General features: G+C 40.3%; 1 protein-coding gene across 2 annotated transcripts in view; it reads left to right on the top strand.

Moving 5' to 3' along the window:
• Positions 1-24,837, top strand: part of CA10 (carbonic anhydrase 10) — a 186,957-nt gene that overhangs the window by 58,745 nt on the left and 103,375 nt on the right. For both annotated transcript variants that reach the window (XM_064676013.1, XM_064676014.1), the window contains one exon: positions 15,659-15,801. In XM_064676013.1, the coding sequence (XP_064532083.1) occupies positions 15,659-15,801 (143 nt within the window). The remainder of the gene's footprint in view (positions 1-15,658; positions 15,802-24,837) is intronic.

Below are 24,837 nucleotides of genomic sequence, written 5' to 3'. Positions count from 1 at the left end.
GAAATTTCCAGCAAAAGATTTGAGTAGAAGCACCTTCTCCCCCATTACAGAGGGACCAACCATGATTTTACCAGAAACTCATGAGTAGCTAAAAGCAGTAGAGGTCATTCATGTGTGAAAGAGCCACCTCCACCATACACATAAGGGATAATTCCCAGGAGGAAGATTGAATCCATCAGACTGTTCTGGGCTTTTAATTCTGTTAACACCTGCTTTGATTGTGAGCTTAATGCATCTCCAGCCTATGGAGAGCCACGGTTGCCTTGGAAGTGATATGTTTGTTTTGAGTGCAGAAAATGAGGTTCATCTGCTTAATGAGTTACAGAGTGTTTTCAGGCTTTTAAGGAGTCATAAGAAGTGTTACCTCGGGGGAAAAGAGATCTTAAAAACTGTGCTTCCTACTTCTTCAAAGAAATTTCGAGAACTGGAGATTTCCTAATCACTGGCATCTTTGGAGATACCCAGGCAGGACTGTGATGAGTGCTGTGGACTGTGGTACATTACTCAGTCCATCTGAACTGCTGTTTCCAGACAACATTTCATAAGAACTTTTGATTTAAAATGCATCACAAAAATCCTTCCACCAGCAGAAGCAGCTTCAGATGGTATCAGAGAAGAAATTTCCCAGAGGTTACAGTTTATGGAGGGTTTTCTTCTGTAAATTGGAGTGTATTTTTTGAAGGAAAAGAAACTGAAAATGGAGAAATTCAGTTGTGAGAACAAAAAACGTAGATAATTCCTCAGTCATCTGCAAATATCTCCTCTGTTTAAAAGGTTGTGTCCACTTTGATTTTATATGCTGCATAGCAAAATTAGAACATGCATGAAACATGCCAAAAAGTAGAAGTTAAAGGGAGAATTTCAGGGTTTGTAAGAGACATGAAATATAAATATGAAATTAGATATGAATAGTTTGTTTAGTATCTTTTAGCAAGTGATGTGTATTCAGAATGTACCTGTGATTCAGGAAAGCACTTAAAAGTTAAGCACTAAAATTTTATTTTGTTTCCTTTTGGAGCTTTTAAGATTTTCAACCTTAGGACGTGTTGCTACTGAAATCATCAGACTGAAGTTTCAGAAGAGTGATTATTACTAAAATCACAATCATAGCAGATCAGTGAAGTAACAAGAACCAGGCATTGTGCAGGCTCTGAAATAACTCACAGGCAAATATAGCAAAAAGTATCACTGCACATCAAAACACAGAGGAGCAAATCGCTGGGCCAAGTCCCAAGAAATGATGTATAGGGACCATTTTCCTATTAAATTGGCCACAGTTAATGCTACAGAAACTAAATTAATACTCCTCTCATACATTAGGTAGCAGGCTGGTTGTAAGTGGTGCAGGAATTGTCATTATATTGCTCTGCTGGTTTCCTCTGGCAGCATAATAGATATATCTGTTACCCCAGCTGACAACAGCAAATAGTGCAGAACAAAGGAAAGGCATCACTACTGATGGAGGTGAAGCTTCCAATGACAATTTGCCTGCCTGTGAGACTCAGACTTTGCCCTGTTTCTCCTGCACAACAATTAAATTGCCAAGGAAAGTTTGGGGAGTCCAGTGCAGCCAACACCAGCCATGAGAATATTTTTGTTTGTTTTGCTGAGGGCTTGTGATTCACGTTCACTTTTTTACTTAGCAAATATTTCTGAAATAAGCACTTTCCATTTTCCTTATAACATCTTTAGTCTTTTCTGTTAAAGAAGAAAGGCACACCTGAGGAAGTTTAGTCACTGCATGTAGCTGATAGTTACTAAACCACTGCTGCTCTTCTGAGTGCAAGCCAAGAGGGATTTTATTTCCATGTGTACTGCTCCAGTGCAACAAAATTTCTACAGCTCTTTGAAAAGCAGGGTAGGAACTTCATAAAATACCTTTCTTAGAGCTCAGGCTGAAAAGTCATTGTATGTATTATTGTAAGAGATCAAGGTGGAAAGCTTTTCTTATAAGGAAAATTTCTATTTGTCCCACAAGTCTCAAAAAAATTCATTCCATTTCCTGCCTGCCTAGGACAGTGCAGAAACTTGGCTAAATAAACCAGAAAGAAATACAGTTTTGATTGCAGGAATGATGTTTACCTCCCTTTGGGTCCTTTCAGGTCATACTGAAAAAACTTCTTGATAGTAAACATCTATAGTGAATTTGTACATGGCAATTTTAATAGGTTTCCTGATCACTGACTTGGCTTTGGTAGCTTTGTGTTAGAAATTTAACCAGAAAGAAGAACACTAAATACAGCTAATCTGTACTTACTAAGCCTTCTGGGTATTTCTTCTACTAGAAGTGTATAAATAACACTAAAGCACATTGCCATATACCTGAAACACAGACTCTTATAGCAAAATAATCATTGTGGCCATGAACAACAGCCTGTGTCCTCTTCTCCACTGAGAGCACAAACTGAAATCATGTCACCTAACACTAAATGTATTCAGATTTGTGTTTAAAAAGGAGCACATTTTTTGCTCATGTTAAAGCCAGGCAGGTGGAAGAGACTGGTCAGTATGTGAGACCACAACCTTTTGGCTGCTGCAGTTTCTCTGCACTTAATAAACCTACTTCAGTAGGTTTATTCAACTAATTCAGATTAAAACTGGAGGGGAAAAAAAAAAAACCAAGCAGGAAATAAAGTCAGAAGAATTTTTTTCTTAAAAAAAATTACGTGGGAATGGTTAAGAGGTGGTAGTTCCAAGGCCTAAGGAATTACTGTTAACTAGTTTGATTAGTCCTATTTCCAGGAGATTACTCTGCTCATATTTTGATTTCTCTAAGTATTAGCCTGTGACACAAAGGTCAACTGAAACTTATATTTTCAGTGATTATGAAGCTACAGATTTTTGCCTCTGGGCAGCTTTTTTTTATTAACTGGTGTATTTGATAATCATATTCATAATAAATTTCAGAGTTGATTTAGGAGCTTGGGTCCATAAGAAGGTACTTCTAGTCATCTTTGCAGTCTTTTCCATGTGCATAGTCATAAATTTTCTAATCAATCTGGATGTAACCATTTAACAATTTTCTTCCTAAACCTCTTTTTGCAGGGCAGGTGTGATTTTAATCTTCTACTGCTAGAAAGACCATCAAATGCTGTATCCACAGGCTGAAATTATTCAGAAAATAAGATGTATTCGGTTCTGTGTGAAGGTCACAAGTAATAAAGCCTCCAAGGCACTATCTTCCAGTGAATCTCTGCTGCCAAAAAGGCAACATACATTATCTTTTACACATCTCCCTTGGAAGCAATTGATGCTCATTCCTTCTGAGCTGTTACAATCTCTGGCAGAGAGAAATAGGCTGTGTTCTGGAGCTAGGGGCCTTCTGTTCTCTCTGTGACAACACTAGCAAGTAAACTATGGTCTTTGTGCCTCTAAGATTTTAGCATCCTGCACCCTGTGCATTGCACCTCTGACTAGTGCCCCCACTGCATTGCTGAAGTGTGTTGGTGCTGCTGTGATGCTCTTCAAGGTGGAGCAGTTGCAGCTCAGAAGATGCTCATGCAGTGCTGTATTTCTCACAGAAACAGTGTCTGGCTGGCTACTGTCATCTTTCACAAGCTGAAATAAGTCACTGTAAGCCACAGGAAGGAAATGTCACATGGTGACTGCCTTACAAACCTCGTGCCACCTGCCAGCACTGGTCAGATGAGCAGCATTTTTTGTGGTGCCCTGTGATTGCCACAGAGCCTGGCACACACCCACAGGCTGGGAAAACAGCTGGGGAGGGGCTTCTGCAGAGATCACTGCTGTGCTAAACAGCTTTTCAGTCATAGTTTGTGGGGCTGCTAGTTGGAAATAATAGAGGGTTCTGCTTGCAGTGGCTGTTTGCTCTAACCTTGAGCACACATCCACAACTCAGTCACTCCTGCTGGCTTTCTGCACTGAGCCCGTGGCACTTGCATTGTCATGCACATTCCCAAAGCCTGTCTTACATCAAGAGGGAGCATCCACTCCTTGCCTGTAACCTGCATCAATCCCTGCTGATGCATTCAGAGCAGATCTGATCTTGTGATTCAGTTCCTAGATTGAGTTGTGCATTTGCCAGCACTCAGAGGCTTCCAAAGCAATTTGGGGGCAGTCACTCTTCGTGTCTGTCCACGTGTGTGTTAACAGGGAGATCAGGCACAATCAGATTAGGAGCAGCAGTAGCAGTATATCAGAGTCACAGCAGAGATGATAGTGTCACCCTGCAGCTCACAGGAGGTAGTTCCCTGAGCCTCCATCACTAGACTGCCCACACTGTCCTGGCACTCTGGCTCACACTGGCAGCCTCCCTGAGCTGTGGTCACATAATCCTCCCTGAGCAGCCTGTCCTGGGGGGCTGCTCTCTGACCTGATGTTCAGTCCTGCAGCTACTGGGCCCCTGCCAGCAGCTGGGAGGCTGCTGTGATGCACAGCCCTGCTTCAGTGCACAGCCCCCCTGATTGTCCTGCTCTGGATCCTTCCTTATGTCATTCCTTATGCCTGTTCTCCCCATCCACCCAAAGAGCCATTGACAAGGAGACTGAAGACACTGGACTCAGGGGAAGCACTAATCAGGTCCTGCCCATGTCAGACCCCCAGCACAACATGCAGACCCTTTAAGAGCACCAGATCTGCCCTCTCCTGGCTAATTTTTGGTGGAATAATTATGGCAATACCTTGACAGGGTTTAACTCTGCACTTCTGATTTAATAAGATATTGTAGCACTTGAGAAAGCCTTTCCTTAACCAATTCAAGCATTAAAAAAAAAATATCATCCACGTCCTTGTCTTCCATACTGCAGTTTCCTAGCACTAAAGATCTATTCCCTGTAATGTAACTAAATAAGGTAGATACAGATACACTTATGTTTTTGCAGGGTTGGTTTAAAATTTAGAGAGCAAAACAATATGAGAGTAAAGATCAAAGTCTGTGTTCTGTGTTAAGGTCAACATAAATTTCAGCTCTACAGTCTGAATCTGTAGCTGCCGAAATTTCCAGGCTATCTTCATTTTTCCCAAAGTGTGTGGGATGGCAGTGGATCAGTGTGCACACCTGCCTCACACCTCCCACTGCCTCCCTGCACTGCTTTGTAGGGTCCTGGCCATATCCACTCCCATCATTTCCAGCACTCTCTCCTCCCTTTCTCTGCTCCCAAACAATCTGGAGTGTTCATTTTTCAAGAATTGGAGGGGATTGGTTTGTTTACAGAGAAAACCAGCTTGAGAACCTTCCCAGTCACTGTCTGATGGGAGTGCTGCAGAACATTCCTCTGCATCTGACTGCAAAACTTGGAGGTAAATGAAAAAACACTTACTAGTATTATTAAATACACATTTAGGTGAGTATTTAAGAACCTTCACGGCCTTGTGAAAACCAATATATTTGTAAAATGTTTCCCCACTGACAGCAGAACTCAGCAGTTTCCTTTGCTGTACCTCTGTCCAAAAGCAGCCTCAGCAAGATCAGCAAGGTTGTTTGGAAGCTCAGAATTCACAGCACCATTCAAAACTGAATGCATTAATGGACCAAGAGGTTTGAAATATGACCTTGTCAATAAAAAACTCACATTACATTTGAGCAACACTACGACAATCCAATGGTAGGGGAGTTCCTAACAATAGCAAGCTCATATACAATTAAATACAGAAAACTTGTTTAAATAATAGCTATGCAAAAATGTGAGTAAGCATGTAGTGTTTACCTTGCATTTGTTACAAAAGCCAAGAGGGCCATGGACAGACCAACCTCAACAGCTCTAACAAGCAGAAGCAGGTTTGGAGCTTCAAGAGGGAGTATTTGAATAAGATGAGGTGCCTCTCCAGCTATATTTTATATGTTACATTTTATACTCATTTGGTGAAGATAAATAATTTCATTTGTTCTCTGGTTTGTGGGGAATTTACAGATAGCTTTGCACCAGTGCAGTTTCTTTCCTCTTTAAGAAGTTATTCAGTATTTATGTTGTTTACACAGGATTTTTCTGGACTAGACATCACACTGATAGACTTTTCAGATTATGTAAGTGTCCCAGTTTTTCAGACAAAGTGCATCCTTTCCTATCTTCCCTTATCTTCACCTGATTTCAGAGAATACATTTTAGCCTTTCTGAAAATTTGGCCAATAATGACAAGCCTTAAACTCATCATACCAGTGACCACCTGACATTCAGCTGATTAACAATACAGGATTTTTTTGGGTAGGAATGTATTTCCTATGCAGAGTGTTTGTCCTGTGTGTGCACACAGGATACAGAAACCAGATAATGTGGCATGAAACAAGAAATACCCTTGCCCTCAGCTATCCCTTTACATCCCAGACAGGAATTCCCATGTGAGGTGTTTGTCAGGTGTTGTAAAGACCCATCAGATACAAACACTTGTTCAGGAGGAAGGGAGAAGACAGCAAGTGAGACTTCTAGGGAAGATCCTCAGTTATTGGTAACCCACCCAACCAGGTTTATCCTGAGTCAGAGGGACCACAAAGCCCTTTCTGCTCCTGCCTGTTGCATGGCAGGGTACCAGAAACACCCCAGAAGTATTTCAGATAAATCACTTGGTACAAGAGATCTAAATTGTCCCTAAAGATGCAGGTCTTGCTAGATAAGGATTAAGTTGGTTTGTGTGCTCAGCAGCAGCCCATCTGCAGAGGTTGGGTGCCACATGCCATGTGTACAACACGTTGTCAGGGAGGCAGGGACCAGATTCTTCCCTAACAGAAATATCAGACCTTCAGAGTCCTCACCACAGAGGAAAACCAGTAGATCACCAGAGAAAGATCAATCACTGGACAGCAATTACCTGAACAGCTTGATGTAGCAGCTGAGGAGAGGCCAAGGTTTCTTGCCATTCCAGAATATTTTGTAGTAATGCCTCTGTAGAGTTGTAGCTTGGCAGCACCATGTGGAAGTTCTAAGAGATCAGTATTGCCCAGACAACATTTTTTTCCCAGCCTGTAAGTGCCTCAAGTCAGCTGCCCTCAGGACTCCTGGCCTTTCCAAAATAATCAAAGTTACAGAGTTTTGGTAATCTCACTGTGGAAACAGCATCCCCAGGCAGAGCCAGAGCCCTGTGGGATGGGGTGAGAGAAACCTGATTATTCTAGAAAACACCAGAGCACAGAACATCACTGTTCCTGTCATGAACTGTCATTACAGATACAAACTGCAGCACTCACTGGTGAACTCTGTGCTTGCTCCTCACTTGTCTTTGCAAGTCAGCAGAGCCAGGGCATTTCTGCATTCCTTGCTGTCATTACCTGTAAGAGTTTTGTGGGAAACCAAAATACTGCAGAGCTACAAGTCATTCTCAAGAGGCTGCCATCACACACAAATGTTTTGGAGAGTGGGACTGCTAACCCCTGTTAGATGGTCCTTACACCTACCCCTCCAAACTGAACCCCTTAATGCCCTGCAATTTCAGATTGGGATGCTCATTATATTCATCCTAACAAAGGAAGCACTAACAGATGCAGACATACACTGAATCTGGCAATAAATAGTTAAATTCCAACTCATTACCTGAGAGTTATGTTTGTTCTAGTAACAGGATGCTGTGAAGCACTGGGATACCCAGAAAGAGCACTTTTGATGGAATAAATACGCTGTCTTTTGTTATTTTTTATGTTCCTTCTTTCATTTATATTTTTCAGCAGAAGGATCGATAGTATCCCAGAGACATTAAAATAAAGCTGAATCTACAGAACAGAGCTCAAGGTATCTGCTGGATAAGCAGTCTTTCCCCTTTCCTTAAAACAATAAGTTCCAAATTACTTTTCTCTGAAGAACTTTCTCCTCTGTTCCGATTTCATCTAGGTGAAGAGCTTTCTTCACCTTTCTTCTGGACCTTCTTTAAAATCTTACATCTCACTTGCCCTGTCTCAGAACAGTCATTCATTTTAACAGCAGCAGCCATAGTGCCCATTTTCACAGTACAAACAGACAAGCCAAAGATGAAGAAGCAGGAGGAGGAAAGATTAGAGATCACACGATAGCCCAAAATCTGGGCTTCCTGCATTTCAATCCAAAGCCCTGTTTAAAGTCCAGAACGACCATCACAGCTTTTTTTGCATTTCATCTTTTTCCCTTTCAGTCTGCACTTAAATCCAGGCCAAACTCTCCCTCTTTTCCACCCCCCAAATTACAATGAGTGTCAGGCAGATGTGCTCAGCTGTGATGCCAACTTGTTCTTTGCCTACTTCAAGGGGAATCTGTTGAACCCTGGCAGTGACTGATGACTGAGGAACTGACCAGACCTGATTAGGAACTGCCAGCTGAGTGGCAGGTAATTGGTGCAGCTCATCACTCATAACACATCCCGGGCACTGGCAGGCAGAATGAGGGAGCCCAATATCCCACAGTGGCAGGGGGTCTAGTCCATGTGTACCCTCTGTGTCTAGTGCTGAGAAAAGAGGGAGAGGGTGTTTCCTTCCTCCCCTCCCCTCTTTTATTTTTAGCTCTTTGCCAATGAGGATTTACTTTACCCAAGACTGACACTTTAATGAGCCATTTGTGCCAACTCCACTAAACATCCCAGTTTCTTTTTAGCCTCTAAACCAAACTGTCCTTTAATCTGTTTTCATTTCCACTTCCTGCCATGGTTGTGCTAAACCTTTCAGGAGCAGGAACTTCACTCACATTACATGGAAAGACCATTTTCCCCAAGACTGTAATATCCTTTTGACTGGAATGAGAGAGAAGCACATTATATTTTCACAATAGTAGTAGCCATGGCCCTAGAAGATTGTTACTTGATGTTGCTTAGTTTTGGACCTGGATACACCACTGCCTATGGGCGCACATTCCTGCTGCCATATGAATAATGCAAAAAGAAAAGACAATAGGAAAAGCATCTGTAAATGCCTTTATAAGCAGCTGACCTATATTTTTCAGAAGCACTAAAGAAGCATTTGATTGTATAGTTTTAATGTGTGTTAACCCACCACAGTGTGGCAGAGAACAGGGTAATTACATACTGCTGTATAACTACACTTTATCCCCAAATTAACATAATTTATAGAAGTGAATTAATCTGGTTTAATCACTGTAATGAACAAAGTGGAACTGTGTTCTACACTGGTATCCCAAATGTGTAGATAAAAATAAGTAAGAGCTTTGCAAGGCTAGAGGTCACTAATTGTGATTGCTAAATACTTTTTTCCAGGTAATACTCCCAATTTAAGAAAATGTTTAATTAGGCAGAAATAAGCATCTATAATTTAAAAGGTAAATTGAAGAGGGCATTGCGGGATGCATCTATTAAAGGCATAGCAGAAAACTACCACTTTTAAAAAGAAAATATCTTTCCAGAATCTTAAATCCTAATTTCCCCTTCCCAGTTTTCTGTTCTCTCATTTAACCAGTGCAGTTGTTAAACTTTTCTTGTCATTGAGAATCCTTCATAGAGAGGGAAGATGACATTTGAACAGACCAGTATGGAATTAGGAGTATGGAATTACCAGTATGTAGTATGATGCTGTTTGAGTTCTTCACAATTTTATTGTTTTTACATGTTTCAAGATTTACTGATGGAAATTTTTTTACTATCTCTTGAATAATGGCAATGCTGTCTTACTCTTGAGGATATATTTCATCTATCAACTCTTTGCTTCTCAAAAAGAAATCAGAATACTTTCAGTTCTCAAATTTGAAACCATTGTGATACTGTCTAATATTACTGCAGCCTGGAGGTTTCTGTGACCAATTACTGAGATGAATGCCATTCTATCCTCTGCCATTTCTTTGGTGTCCCTGATTTATCTCTCAAAGCCTTTATGACTCTACGTTTGGCTTTTATGTAGAAGCAGAGCAGGTCATGTGGTTATCCAGAGGCATTAGGATGATAATTTTCTTCAAGCTGAGTAGGTGGAAATAATTAATGGACTGCTTTATTGATGTACATAGATAGCTGATTCTCTCTGTGGTTTCAATTCCCAGCTTCAATAAAGTAGCTTGAGATTTTATCTGAGGGACCAGTAATTACACAGGGCAGGAATAAGCGCTGCACAAACACAATCTGATTGTGTTTTATGCCGTTGCCAGGCCAATGCTAAAGCTTAAAAACATAAACAAAGATCTGCTGCATGAATAAGTTGATGCCTTTCATTTAAACTCAAACTCTGGGGTAACTGGGGAAAAAAAAAACAACTCAGAAAAATCTGTGCTCTTGAAAGTTGAGCAAACTTCAAAGAGGAAGTTACAGTTTTACTGCAGCACAACACAGAAATAACTTTACTGTCTTGACTAGACTCCATCTCGTGTTATTGACAGTGACCAGTAGCAAATACCTTGGAAAAAATAAGCATCTATAAAAATAAACACCATAAAAAGAGGATCACATTTGCTATTTTTTGTCTCTCCAAGACTGATGCAGACTTTAAGTGAGGACTGGTAATTGAAGTCACTGTGGTTTCCATCCTAGAGTTCTGACCAACCCAAATGAATGTTAATTTTCTCAATTTATACTAAATGTCATTTTTCTGATGCTTGATTTTGAGAGAGTCTCTCAGATTCAATCCCCATAAAGAAGTTCCTGTGTGGGAATGTCCCTTGGCACCTTGTAAGCAATAGGGGCAAGGATTGATGCAGCTTTGCTGTCACAGTCTTTCGTGTGCTCCTCTTACAACTGGTCCTACAGACTCAGTCAAGATTCCTTGATTCTCACACTCTTAAAGTTATTAGTGGCTTTTAAGCCTTTAGAAAATTGTTCTTTGATATCTTTTGACAGGTCTTATTTCAGTCCTATAATTAACTTGACAGATTCTATCATCTTTTCCATCTTTGTTATTTAGACACCATTTTTTGAAGGAAGCTCCCTTACTTCTGGCCACCTCCTTTATTTCCCTGTTGAAGCTTGCTGCCTTCTTGGCCCTATTTAAACAAAGGCTCAAAACAACCCAGAATACCTTAACACTTAGTTTCTAATCTGGCAACTGCAGTACCCATTTTACCATTCAGGTGTTCTTTTTTTAAAAAAAAAAAAAAAAGAAAAAACACAACACCATTTTTATCTAGTTCTTCACTGGGTTACACAAAAATTAACTGCATAAGGCTTTTCATTCCTATAGAGATTCAGTGTAGTATGATACAATCATAGAATCATTAAGGTCAGAAAAGAATTCTAAGATCAGAGTCCAACCATTAACCCAAACTCCAGGTCCACCACTAAACCATGTCACTGAGCACCCCATCTGCACATTTTTTGACACAAAAAAAGTGTTGCTTCTGTAGTTACTCCTAAACCAGAGACCTTGCATTGCTCACACTGAATCAGTTAACACTGGTTGCCTGTCCACAGCCCTTTCACAGCCTCAACCTTTGAGTCCAGCATCATTTTTTCCCCCCAAAATGAAGCAGTTAAGATGCCATACACAGCACACACCTATGTTCCCATCCTGGGAGAACTGCTGCCTCCTCTCCCAGCACGGATGCAGCCTGTTCCCATCAACACACACTGCAGGCAATACCATTATGCTTATCTGTGAGTTTGCTGTACCTGCAGAAGGGCATCCTTATGGGGCACTCATTGCTTTCCCCTGGAGAGGGGAGGCTCATATTTATTTAGGCAAATCCTTGGTGCTCATCACCAGGAGAACAGCATTCAATCCTTGCTTTATTGTCCTAGCTGCTATTATTTCACTGTTGTTATGCATAGGTTTGGTAAAAGCCATCAGAATCCCTCATTCTGTTGTGTCATGCTGATACTAGAGCATCTCCATATATCTCAATATAAATTGTTCCCAGTAAATTGAAAAGAGAGCAGCTGCAATAAGATACAGACTGAATAAAGATGTCAGAGATTTCTGCATCAGTATAAAATATAAGTAATGCCTCTCACCATATAACATGCACAAAAGTCTGTTGTCCACAGTGCACCAACATACAGAGGAAATAAACTTTGAATTTCCTTTTCTGCCGTGAGAAGGTGGAAGGCATTGATCAGACAAAACCTTATCACCTTATGTCTGTGTAATATGTTTGCAAAGGCTCAGCTCTCAAGTGCTGAAAGTTTAGGGAGATTTATAGAGGAAGGCAGAGACGACACGATCGCTATATATAGACTTTTGGTACAATAACCAGGAGCTGGAGCACCTTGTTAAATGAGATTTTGAGCTGGTATGTGGGCTGCATGCAAACCAGCATGTCAGAGTAGCTCCTGTACAGCACAGGAGCCAGGCTGCTGCCTGAAATGCTTCAGAGGTCCACACAGAGAAGCAGCATATTCCATACAAGACTACATTTTTTATGGAAATACAACAGAACTGTGGGGAAGGAGATGCTGTTTCATTAATGATTTAATCCCTAGTAGAATCTTGTCTGCTAGCTAAGGTGGTGTAAAAATAATAAATATTTTTATATGTTTTCTAGATTCATGCACTAATTTCTTTAGACTAAACAGTTAATTCAGTACTTGAGTTTAATTTAAACCTTGGTTTCCTACATGAACCTCCTTAGATTTTTCTATTGCAGTTTTTAATACTTTTAGATTACTTTGAGCATCTAAGCAGCAGCACTAATTACTTTAATTAAATGTAATCAGACATTAATATTGCTTAATATCCCCATCCACTAGTTAACTCAGGTGTGCAATCTTAGGCCAGTCATCCTTAATTAACCTTGGGTTGAAGCACCAGCAAAGTCATTCTGATCACTGGGGTCAGTTCACCATTGCTGCACTTTCTGTGCTCACAAACAAAACCCAGCGACAGGCACCTATTGGAGAGGCTGGGCAGCACGAGTGTCCAAGGCATGTGGAAGGAATCAAAGATTGCAGCACAGACTTACCTGTCTGCAGATAACAACGCCCCGACTCTGGAGCTCCTCCTGGGGACAGGCTGGTGGGACAGGCACAGCACGGAGGGCAAAGTTCCCTGTCAAAACCAGAAATAACATTATAAAACACCCCCTCGTAGCAGATATTTTCCAGCGAGGCTTCTCTGGGTCAATGCCAGTTACATCATAAATTGTTTAACTACTATCAGCTTGAAGGTAATGGACTGGCCTGTTTGGTTTGCCATTTTATTGCACTTACCATGTCTAGTTTGTTTATTTATTTTTAAAAGCTTGCTAAAAACTTGTTTCTTACCAATACCAATGGTGTTTCTGACCAGAATGGGGTTTTCTTTTAGTAATACCTTAAACCATTGAAGCAACAGATTTCCCTTTTAATGTTTTCCTTTTTGATCCTACAGCCCTACAGTTTCATCATTAATTCATTTTTTTTAAATAACAACACAGATAATACCACAGGGGAATTTATCAAGGGAAACCAGGCTATCTCAATTAACCTAAACTTTTATTTTAGGTCTCTGTATAAAGAGGGATTTTCTCTCTGACAAAAGCAGAAGTGAGCCCCTATGGTATTTCTCTTTTAAAAAAAAAAAAAACAACAAACCCCAAACAAAAAAACCCAACAAACCACAAATAATTGTGTGCTGATTTAGTTTTAATTGCACTACACGTATTTTATTCATTTCAAAGCATTAGCCCTATCATTTGGTATACTCTGTGAGCTTCCCTAGTCTTGCAAATCAGCAGTGGAAGTGGGAATTGTCTGGGAGGGCAAACAGAGGAATCAGAGAAATTTTAAGACCATGCTGCCAATTCATTTTTCTGGTCACAGAAACCTTCACTTATTTTTAGAGGCCTTCCATCTGCCCTTCTTTGGGGTGGTTTCACACTGGGTTTATTATTCAAATAAAAGATTACTGACATTATTTGATGGGGGCATCTGCAATTCTGGGCATTTTTGGGTGCTATTCCCTGATCACTGCTTTCCCAGGGCTGTAAAGCATTACAGTGTCCATCCCTCCTTGGAGATTTCATGCAGTTCATACTAAGAGGAGTTTCTGAATTCAGTGTCTGTTTCAGCTGTTAAGAAAAGATATGTCACCAGTGAATTTAAGGTTTTAACAGCACACAGTCACTTCAAATTTGTATGCAAGGAAGCTTTAAACTTTGCTGGCTGCACCATTTCAGTGTTGACTAAGAGAGTTCACCTGCATGTGGAGCACCTGTGGCTGCACAGCCAGACTGGCACAAAGAAAGAAAAAGTTTCAGCTGAAAATTGAGTTTTCAGGTATTCTGTAATAAAAGTAACATCTGTGGACAATAGCACATGAACTACTGGAGTAAGCAAATACTCAACAGCTGCAAAACACTTTCCATCACTCCTGCACAGACACTCACCCTGAAGTTCTGCTGTGCAAGCAACAGCCAAAGAATCCCCCAGAAAGTTTATCTAGTTTTGTAGAAAAGTTACACAACCCAAAGTTTTACACCTACATGCACTCAAACTTAGAGGGCAAAAAGAACTGAAATCTATAAAACACGTTAGGAAAACACTCACCCAGATCACCCGTTTTCCACCTTTCTCCTCTCCAAGGAATATCCTCCCCATGATTAAAGTCTACAAAAATGTGAGGGCCAAATCCAGCCACAACTCCATGTAGCTCCCACTGGAGTACCCAAAAACTGCAAGCAGGAGCACTTATTCACACTGCAAAGCCCCGATTACAGGAACCAAAAAGCTTTTTATAGCCCACTGATGGGTTGTTTGCAGCTCCACCCACCGGGAGAAGCACCTGTGCTCCTGCCCCAGGGCCCCAGCAGTCCCCCAGTCTGGGTTTTTAGGCTTTGCCACACCCAGCTGGTGCATTAGAAGAATACTTTGAGGCTTGAAGGCTATGAAAACTTTTAACACGTGAAAAGAAAAAAAAAAAAAAAAAAAGCCAAAAAGGAGCAACAACATTTGCACCTGTGAAATTTTCACCTGCTACACAAAATTACAGAACAGTTCTGATAAAGTCAAAGTTGTCTCATGTGCCTTAGACAGGGGCAAAGTGTTCAGACACAATCTAGATGTGTCCTTTGTGTGTCTCGTAGTTGCTCTTCACTCATTTAGTCAGAAATTTTTTCAGCACCCAAAGAGAAGTTCAGGGTGATCTTGTCTATAACTTGCAGATTAGATGCAGTGTGACCTTCAGCCTGCAGTTACCTGACAAGAATTAATATGTTGCTACACCACTTTTTTTTCCAATTAGGGGTTCAGAAAGTAACTCAGCTTGTCCACAGTCAGGGCCCCTCCATGTTCCAAGCCATTGCACATCCATGGAAAGAATTATTCTTCCTCACTACCTTTCCAGCAAGATTTTCTTTAGGTCAAAACTTTGTCTAAAGAAAGGTTTGGGTGAACAGAATTTGGTAGAATGTGTCTGGAGAGCAGTTCTGTTCTCTGGGATCACCATATGTGAGTTTCAGTTACAACATTTCTGTGATTTGTAATGATTTTTCCCAAATATGAAGGCTTTTAAGAAAGCTGAGTAGAATGGGACAGTTTCAGTCCAAGGACACGTTGAATATATGCAAAGTTAGCATAAGGACTAGTGAGTCACATTCCTATTGCTCAGTAAATATTCTATAATAGCAAAGGAGCTATTTGTTATTGAACCTGAGATTACTTCAAAAGAGGAAAAAAAACCAGCCTAGCCTTCTTTCTTAATACAAAACTATATGAAACAACATGTTTTAGCCTTTGTGTATGAAGTTCTGAATTTCAAGTGCTAGATGAGTGCCTGTTTTCAGTTAAACCTCTGTGTGCAGACCATCTGACAGTTTGATTACCTGCCCATCTGCCCTGCATGTGTTGCTCCAGTCTTTCCAAACTTTCCTTAAACTTGCACTCTTCTTCTGTTTTACAGTTCCCTCCTTTTGGGGTTTGGTGAACTCAGCTTGGAATCTTTGCTCTGTTGGGAAGAGACAGTCACCTGTCAATATTGAAACCAGCCATATGATTTTTGATCCCTTCTTAACTCCACTCCGCCTGAACACAGGGGGAAGAAAGGTAGGTGTTCATGTTCTGGTACACAAAATAAAGGAAGTTAGTAGACTTGAAAAACATTTGCTATATTTTATATTTCTAAAGCATTTACTTTCATCTGTCAGCTTTGAGGCAGAATAACAGTGTAGTGCGTTTTAAGGACACTCCTCAAATAACTAAATTATCAATTCTATTTATCCAACTGAAGGGTTGATACTTCAATTCTGAAATTGTTTTATAAATAAAACACCTCGAACCTGTCAGCAGTCTTGGAAACACTCATTAGTTTCTAATGCTTTTGCCTTGCTTCCCTTGTGTGGGGGTGCTTAAAAGGGTATTTTAAAGTTTTTATTGCTTATTCCGTGCAGGCAGTTGTCTCTTATTCAATCTGTAGCACAGAACAATGCAGATGAAAAGGCTCTGTAACTTACAATATCAGAGCAAGCAGAGACTCTAACAAAAGGTTATTTGAAAATGATTTATCTTCCTTCGCTTGTTGTCATGACAAATGAGATATCTGCTGGAAACAGCAGAGATTTTAGGAATTTGCTCTGTACATCACATGGAGGTTCTGGTGGTACATGTGCAAATACATCAGAATTGATGTAAAGCTTCATCACAGAAATGATGAAAAGGTGCTGTTGTTATTACTGAAGGACAGTAATGCTTCCAACTATGGCCCAGATTCCAGGGTAATATATACATTTGGGTTTCTAAACAGAAAAGTGTTGAGGTTTTTCATTTTGATACGAAAAAAAAAAAAAAAGAGGAGTTTTATTGACATTGCTGTTTATGTAAAGGGTTAAATATTTCCCATTATTTATAAGTTACAGAATGACAAAATGAGAAACTCAAGAAGGTGGAAATTGTCAGTGAGTCAAGCCCAGGAGGTTCAGAATATTCAATGTCCTTAGCAGTCCTAAGAATTCAACTGGGTTTTTGTACCAGCTCAGAGTGAAGCAAATGCCTGATTATTGATAAAATTTCAGAGGCACTGACAAGCTGGGAGATGCTACATCATTAATGAAGTGTTCTTACCATGCTCACAAATATTATCCTGCAGTGATGGCCTTCAACCATGTCACGAGAACAGGATTTGTGCTGGTTGTGGTTTTTTTCAGAGAGGTTTCTAAAACGTTTGAATCAAAATTTTCCTTTGAGAAAAAGATTGAAATTTTGATGCCTTGCTAAAAATTCTTTGCTCGATGCTAAGGCTTCAGTGGGGGTTTGCTTTGGCAGGTATTATATTTGTGTTCACTTCTTGGGGAATGTTTTTTGTATGTTAAAAATAGAGGTGTGTTTCAGATGGGCTGAAGCATTTCAGTTTTCAGCGCTCTGAACCAATTGCTACAGCAGCCAAGGAATTTCTTAGACAAGACTTAACTGTGATTATGCTGAACATGAAAGGATTTTATGGAACTGATCCTAAGAAAAATGGTGAATAAATAAAAAAGGGATTTGATGTGGTTTCAAATCGGAGTTATAATAAGCTAGCTTACATGCAAAGTGAACAAGAGAGACAGCTAGATGCACACAGTCAAAATTATAAACCTCTTTTGGAAAGGGTGCTGGGAGGAGAGTCAAGCTGTAAGAGAGCACTAGATGGAAGGAAATGTTCAGTGCAGTTTTCTTGGAAGAGTAACTTCAAATTTTTAACAGATTTTTTTTTAATTAAATTAGAAATCAGCTTTATCTGAGTTTGAAAAATATTTACTTACTTTTGAAAACAACATTTCTACTTTGCGTTCTTCACTTTTGAAATTAACTTAAGAAGGAACAGGAGTGGTTCACCCACAGGAACAGAATCCAAGACCAGTCTGGAGAAATTCAAATAATACCTGAGTGATATGATCACAGACTTAATAATTCCTCTTTCATTCCCTACCACTCATTTCCCTTGGGCTTTGTTTTTGGGCAGTGAAGAGCATTGCTTAAGTTCTGTAAACCAGTTACATGTTTAATTCTCACTTTCCACCTTGGCAGGCCAAAACTGTTCCAAGCCATTCCATTGTAGAATTTCTACCTAAAGTTTCTACCCTAAGCACATACCTTTCTAGCCTGTTCCTTTGGACAGTTTATTTTATTTCAGTGTTAGTAATGGAAGCCTTTTAGTAAACCAAATTGAGACTTTCCTACAATTTTTTAGACCACTTGGAAATATAGTAATGGTTTTCTTTTTCCTAAAGAAAAGGAAGGATCTGACAGGAGAATATGAAGAACAACATCACTGTTTTCCTGCCCCACAGCCTACAAGGGGAGAAAGGCACACTCTGTGGCCTGTTACACATCAGGTGTCTTAACAGTTACTTCTGGTCTGAGGCTTAGAAGAAAATTTTCCCCATTCTATTCAGGAGCAAAAGGGATGGCAATGCAATTTGCCAAATATTTATACCACTTTGATCCAATTTTTAGCAGTAAAGTTTCAGTGAGCAATAATATATTGCTTTACATGCTGTCCAACAACTGCAGGGCGGTATCAGGTCACACGATTTGCAATTCAAGCACCATCAGATGTTATTCTGAATTGTGCTGTGTTATTTTGTGTGTGTGATTCTCCATTTCCTGAGAAAGTGGCTCTTCAGGTCCTGAAGGCTGAGCATCATTGATAGAGATAATTGGATTTCAAGATCCAGGATCTCAGCACAAGATACTTAATGAGTTTACATGCAGATAAATTCCCCAGAAGAAATGCTGCTTTGGAGGGAACTCCCCAGGTTTCAGTTCTCTCTCAGGCCCAGCTTTGTCTCTTGATTATCCATTTTAGTGAATTTAGCATGCAGCCCCTTTCAGATAAACAGCCCTTTTTTAATAAACAATGCAAAGCCTTATTAATTTGCAAATCACACTCCTTCACTCTGTCACAAACAATGACATCGTTTGACTTCCTTTGCCTTTTTGCTTTGGATTCACACGAGCACCAAAGCAATCAGCGACAGCACAACAGAATAACTTCCAGTGTAGTCTGGTGACATTTAGGCAGAAAGCACTGTGGGTTTCAGTCTCCAGGGATTTCCAGCCTGTCATGGATGATTGTGGTGGATGAACAAACCCCCTCCCTTCCCACTGAGCGAATCCTCTCCTGGAATTCCTTCCTCCGTTCACCAGGGCAAGAGCTCTGCCTTTGCTCCCCCAAAATTTGTCCCCTGCCTTACTGTAGCCCAGCTGCCTTTGATCTCCTGGTTTTCCGTGGACTTAATTTCAAAGCCCTATTTCCATGATTGTTTAAAACTACATTACAGTTCCTGGCCATAATTTTTTTTTTCTCCTAAAAACATGTTAAGCAACAGCTTTTGCTTTAGACAGTGAGTGCATCCCTGCCAATTAATTAAACCTTGTCACATCAGGGACGCTGTGTCTTACTAATCATTTTAGGTCACACTCAAGGACTTAAATTGTGGCCTAAAGCAGGTAAAACTCTGTTTAAAAATCACTTTATTTTTAAGACAAGGAAGGACATTGTACCTGATGTTGACCTCTGGGGAAATAAATAAATCGATGTCTGCTGGCCAAGGACTGTTACAGACGTTCTAGAGCTCAGTGTGCATAAATGGAAGCTACTCAGCAAGATCCATACATCTGCCTGCTCACATGGAACATAAATGAATGCAATCACGTATTATTTAAATGAATATCTTTATAAATAATTGGTTCGTTCTGTGCATCACAAGATAACGGCGACATTTAGCAGCTTCTAAACTAAAACAGGATAGAAGAGATTTATGAATTGAAATCAGTTAAATGGTTTCTCTGCCAGCTAGCTCTGATTCCATGCTGTTCAATCAATTCAGAGTATTACTAGCATTTTTCTCAAGAGTGCAATATATGACAACTGCCAAGCTTTGCTTTGGTGATTACTAAAAGGACAGATACTGGTGTGAACCATATTTCAGCACTGCAGGAATATAAAAAATGAATTGTTAGAAATGGTCCAGGAGGAATGGATAGCAATAAGACATCAATGTCATCTGTAAACTGACTTGTGATAAATTTTTAGAGGGCTTAATAATATGATTTTTGATTTAGAGTGGCTTTAGAAAGTCAAAAGTCTGATGCAAACATCAAAAACTTTAATGAATAAAAAATGAAATGCATTGCTGCTTAAGTAATTGTTTCTAATGCTTCTACAGTATTTCACGTTCTCAGATGTGTTAGTAAGTGAACATGAAATGAAAGCAGCAGGTAAGCTAACTTGTTTATTCACCCTCATCATTGACTTCAGAACAGGAAAACAATGTTAAGGACTATTTCAGTAGTACTTGCAAACTTTGCTGTTAGTAGACCAGATACAGGGGAAAATATATGTTCAGGGTCTAGATTTACTCTCTGTTGGAACTTCTTTTTCCTTATCACTTCAGTTGCCCTTGAGACTGAATCAGTCTGGAACACGTGAGGACTCAGATGTGCATCTCAATGTGCTTTTAATTCCTGGTTGTCTTTGATAACAGAGCAACGCTGAAATCATGAAGGAGCCCTGAATGGACACAAGAATGTACTTCTACAGCTTCTTCATAGCATAAAGAGTTTTTTGCTCCAGTGTAACTACTCTGCTTGACATTTAGCCATGTCTAGTGTCATAAAACAAGCTCACTTGTCTGTCATGGGAAGCTTCTTGGGAGATCCTGGGCTTGGCCAGAAGTGATTCGGGGGGCTGACTCCACAGGCTCACTGTACCCTGGTTTGGAGCTCTCAATTTGGCAGCAGTACCTTTCAAATTATATGTTAGACCATCTCTCAGCTGCAGTTTTGTAGTAATTCAGAGCAGCCCATGGTGTCCTTGCAGAGGTGGGTTTGCTGACCCTGGAATTGCATTCAGTGGATGTCACCTCAACCACCAAGGGCTCTGCTGTTACGGACACTGGGCAGTCAGTCCATTAGAAAGAAGGGTAAAGACTCTGAGGGATTATTGAAGCTGTGATAAGTGATACCAGCCAAAGGTCTTGTCCATTCTTTGTCCCTCCTCATGTTTATTTCAATAAGTTGCTTTCCAGTTTTCAGTTCCTAATGATGAGACTTCAAAAAAACCAAAAAAGACTGCAGCAGCAGCTGGCCTCCAACTACTAAACAGCTGAGTTAATATTGTTCTTAATGCCCTATTTTTATCTTCTAATAGACATTGTGCATTGCTTTTATTTGGATTTATTTCATCCTGCACTTGGGTCTATTTATAAACCTAGGTATTTATTTCAAGCCTTGCAGAAGTAGAAGGCTACTTGTGTTTCCACGTGATTCTGTACTTGGGGCTGTACTCACTGATATGAAAAGACTGAAGATTTCTTCCCCTCACACTGATCCTGCTGTTATAGCAAAGGTGTGCGAGTCTCCTCACACCACATGCTTTAAATTAAATATAATTTTGGATTTTCGCACTGTTAAAGCACATTCCCTGGTCTCAGAAGGATGATTCATTCTTAGCTTTTCTGTTGTTGTTGTTACAAACATTAATAAATGTATAACATATTGAAACTTAGTAAGATACAGTAATATTTTTTTGAAAGTGGGTATTTTTGGCACAGTGTCAAAGAAATGTTGTTAACTGAGAGCCCTCTGTAATAAATGGGGATGTTCCATGTAATTTTGTACACAGAAGCTGGATCATATAATCAAAATCAAGATATCTGGAGGAGGTGCAGGCACACATAAGGTGGTTGTTCAGCTGCCACCAGTTCATCTGGTGGCAAAACACTTGCCATGCCAACCAGAAATAATGAGGATCCACATCCCTCTCCTACTGGTAAATCCTGGCACCAACATTTTACAAGTCTGGGTTTGCAGTTCAGTGGCAAAAGGCTGCAACTTACACATATTGGAGACTTCTTTTCCTTTTCAGAAAGCAAATGTTGGTTCAGTTCTGTTCAGTCCTCAGTCCTTTAGGAAGGTGACATCCAGAACTTTAAATAGCTCCATAGCTGTAGTGGCTGCCATCACCTGTGTTTGAAATTGCTCTGGAATTCTGTAACAGTGTGGATTAGGGCACTTGTGTGTGTGGAGAGAGACTTTATAATGTGTGCTGGGTGTCTGCTGCCCATGTAGGCAGGAGATCACTTTGGCTGAAGGTCCGTTTGTGGCAGCAAGGTGCTGATCCAGCTTTCCCAACAGTTCTGCAGGCAGCAGGCACAGGGATTGCTGTTGGCAGCTCTGAAGGGTGAGCTGTCAGGGACTCAGTTCTTGACAAATTAAGGAAGCTGGGGAAAAGGTTTTCTTTTTTTTTTTTTTTTTTTTTTTTAGTAACTCTCCCTTTCATCCATACTGGCTAAATCAAGCAATCACCAGATATTTGGTGGGGGTTTCTGCCTGCCTGGCAGCTGGAGCTGGTACTGTATAATAGGCACTTGTCAATTCTGCTGTGACATAAATGGAACTGCTGCCAGGGTGAGATACAAATTGCCCTGGCACTCAAATGTGCTGTTCAGAATTCTGAGTAGAACTTGGTGTTAGAGAGAAGTGTGAGTTCATTGTTTCTGCTCTCAGTGCTGTTAATCCCTGATGGTTGAAAATTGAAGCAGGCACAGTTTGCTTATAGATAGAAGAATTAAACTACGTATTTTAGGATTAGATTCTGGAAAGGAGCTTAAGGGAAAAAACTGAAAAACAGTCGTCAATGAACTGTATCTAATAATCAAAAACAAATCTGTGGATCAGCAGCTCCTCATCTAACTGGGATCTGGATGGTAGAGCAGTGGGGGCAGTTAAGCTGAGTGTCATCCAACAGGCTGAGGGAAACCATCAGCAGGTGATTCTGGAGCAGAGGAGGAAAATGTGCATAAACTGGGGGTAAGAAACTGTTCTTAATGTAAGGGACATTGTATGCCACAGGGTGTTATAGACCTGGCGAGAAAATTGGGAAGATAAAATTATCCTTTGGCATGTACCTTGTTTTATTTGGGATGTGTTGTTCCTGTTCAGAAAGCCACAGGGAAGGAGAGCTCATGGTAGTCCTGTTAGATGTGTGGTATCCTTGTGTCACTTAGGTAAGTGTTTGAATCAGTAACTCTTGTTTGTGTTATGTAACTTTGAACTGAATCCATTATAACCGAGCAGTTTTACCTCCAGCCTTTTTATCAAGTTATTGCTTCTGTCCCTGAGCAACAAACAGACCCAAATTATCAAGTTAGGTCTGATAATGGAAATTTTAGTCTTTAAGCTGAAAAGAGAGAATAAAGTTAAACTTCCCTACCAGAAATCACTGGAGAGGTTATTTTAAATATAAAATGTGAAGAAGATGATTAAAATAAACATTTTCTCCTGTAAACTTGCATAGAAGAAGAGTGCATACTGCCCTCCTATTAACAATTCAGTGCCACCTGTCCCAGGGAAGCTTTTCAGCAGAAGAGGATGTTGCACAGAACACAGTAATATGGCCTGTTGCCCCACATATATTTGGGATACACATTATAGCTGTTGCCTAAAGATCAGGACTCAAAAAAGACTCTCTGGGCAAATGGATGAGGAGGAAGGGGAAGGAGAAGAGTGGGCAAGTGCTAATAAGTACAAATTGTGTCTCTTTGCTTACCGTGGGTGTTTGTAAAGGAATGTTTAAAAGGTAAAAAGGAGTGGGTTTGCCCTTTACTCCTGTATCCTTTCTTCTGTACCCCAGCCAGCAGCTGGAAGCAGCATATCAACATCATCATTTGCTGCTGATAGTATTAAATCCATACACTCAGATTCTGCAGTGCTCCTTCCCTGCCACACAAAGAGTGCAAAGGAATTCATCACAGACATGACTTTAAATCACAGCACCTTCCAGGGCTATGCCAGTGGCAGCACAGCTGTGCTGAGGTGGCACTTGAAAGCTCCTTTGAAGATACCTTTTTGCCTTAATTAAGTATTTATCCTTAACTAAGTTATTTCATCTACTCCTATTTTGTGTAGGGCTATTTAAGACCTCTACCCAAAATAGTGTTCAAATGTGCTGAGCAAAGAAGCCTTTGGGGGGAAAAAAAAAAAAGAAAAAAAAGGTTAAAATGCGAATTATTTTGAATCATACAAATGTACTTTTGATGTCATCACAGCCCCTGCAAATAAATGTATTTGTGTGTTTGGTTTTGTAAAGCAAATTATTTATGTGATGGACTTTGATAGCTGCTTTTGAGTGACATAGGCTTTTGATGCAAATACACATTTGTGATCTTTTCTTTCAGTGTGTTACTAAAAGGGCCAGGCTGCCGTGGTTTCCATAGCCTGAAGATGGATTGGGATGTAAATCCCTGTTTGACACATATGGGGCTATGTACAGTTAGAAGCACAGAAACACTGTTAAACAGGTCTCCTGGCTTGATGTTGCCTGGGGACACAGTGAATGCTCCGTGCTCAGAACCTCACTACAAAGATGGATTTGGCACGGGCAGAAGCAGTGATGTTGGAGAGATGCTCAGATTCATCAGCCACCAGCAGGAAATCCATGCCTCTAAATCTCAACTTTAGGCTTAAAACTTTGGCACTTTATCTTGTCTATTTGAAATCTTCCCAATGTGAGTGAGCCACTGTTCTGCCCGTGACCAGATGGGTGTTGCATCCAGGCTTTTTATAGTGCTTACACCACGCTCCTTTTATAGAGATATATTTACAGCAGAATATTCTTTGGAAGCACAGGGATGCATGCCAGTTTTATATGGAATAGTCCTCTATTATCATGCAAAGTTTTGTGCCATCTACTGACCCATTCCTTACAACCCAAATGTCCCAAGTCCTTGAAGTAGCCACATAATGGTCCTAAATGATTTCTGTATCTTGTTTGATTTTTTTTTTTTGAGAGGCCTCTTTGTGACAAGTCTTCTGTTAACACAAAGTGTTCCATAGACAGAAGAAATAATGCAGCCTGGTTTTCTACAGAATCTCATTTTAGCTTCTTTACAGCCTCTGTCTCCCATTATCACTTCACTACTGCACAGATCCCCTCCATTAAAAGACAAAGGCAGAAAATGCTGTGGCTATTTCCAAGTTCTTTGTGTCAGCAAATGCACCTGCTGACTGCCCAGTTGCTAAAACAGCAATCTGTAATACCTGAGTTTTACCTGCCTGGTCCTCAGTACAAGGTTGGTTTGGTCTTTGCTTCTACCCAAT

Source organism: Pseudopipra pipra, chromosome 19, assembly GCF_036250125.1.
Source record: "Pseudopipra pipra isolate bDixPip1 chromosome 19, bDixPip1.hap1, whole genome shotgun sequence".
NCBI lineage: Eukaryota > Metazoa > Chordata > Aves > Passeriformes > Pipridae > Pseudopipra > Pseudopipra pipra.
This window is presented reverse-complemented; position numbering and strand designations above follow the sequence as displayed.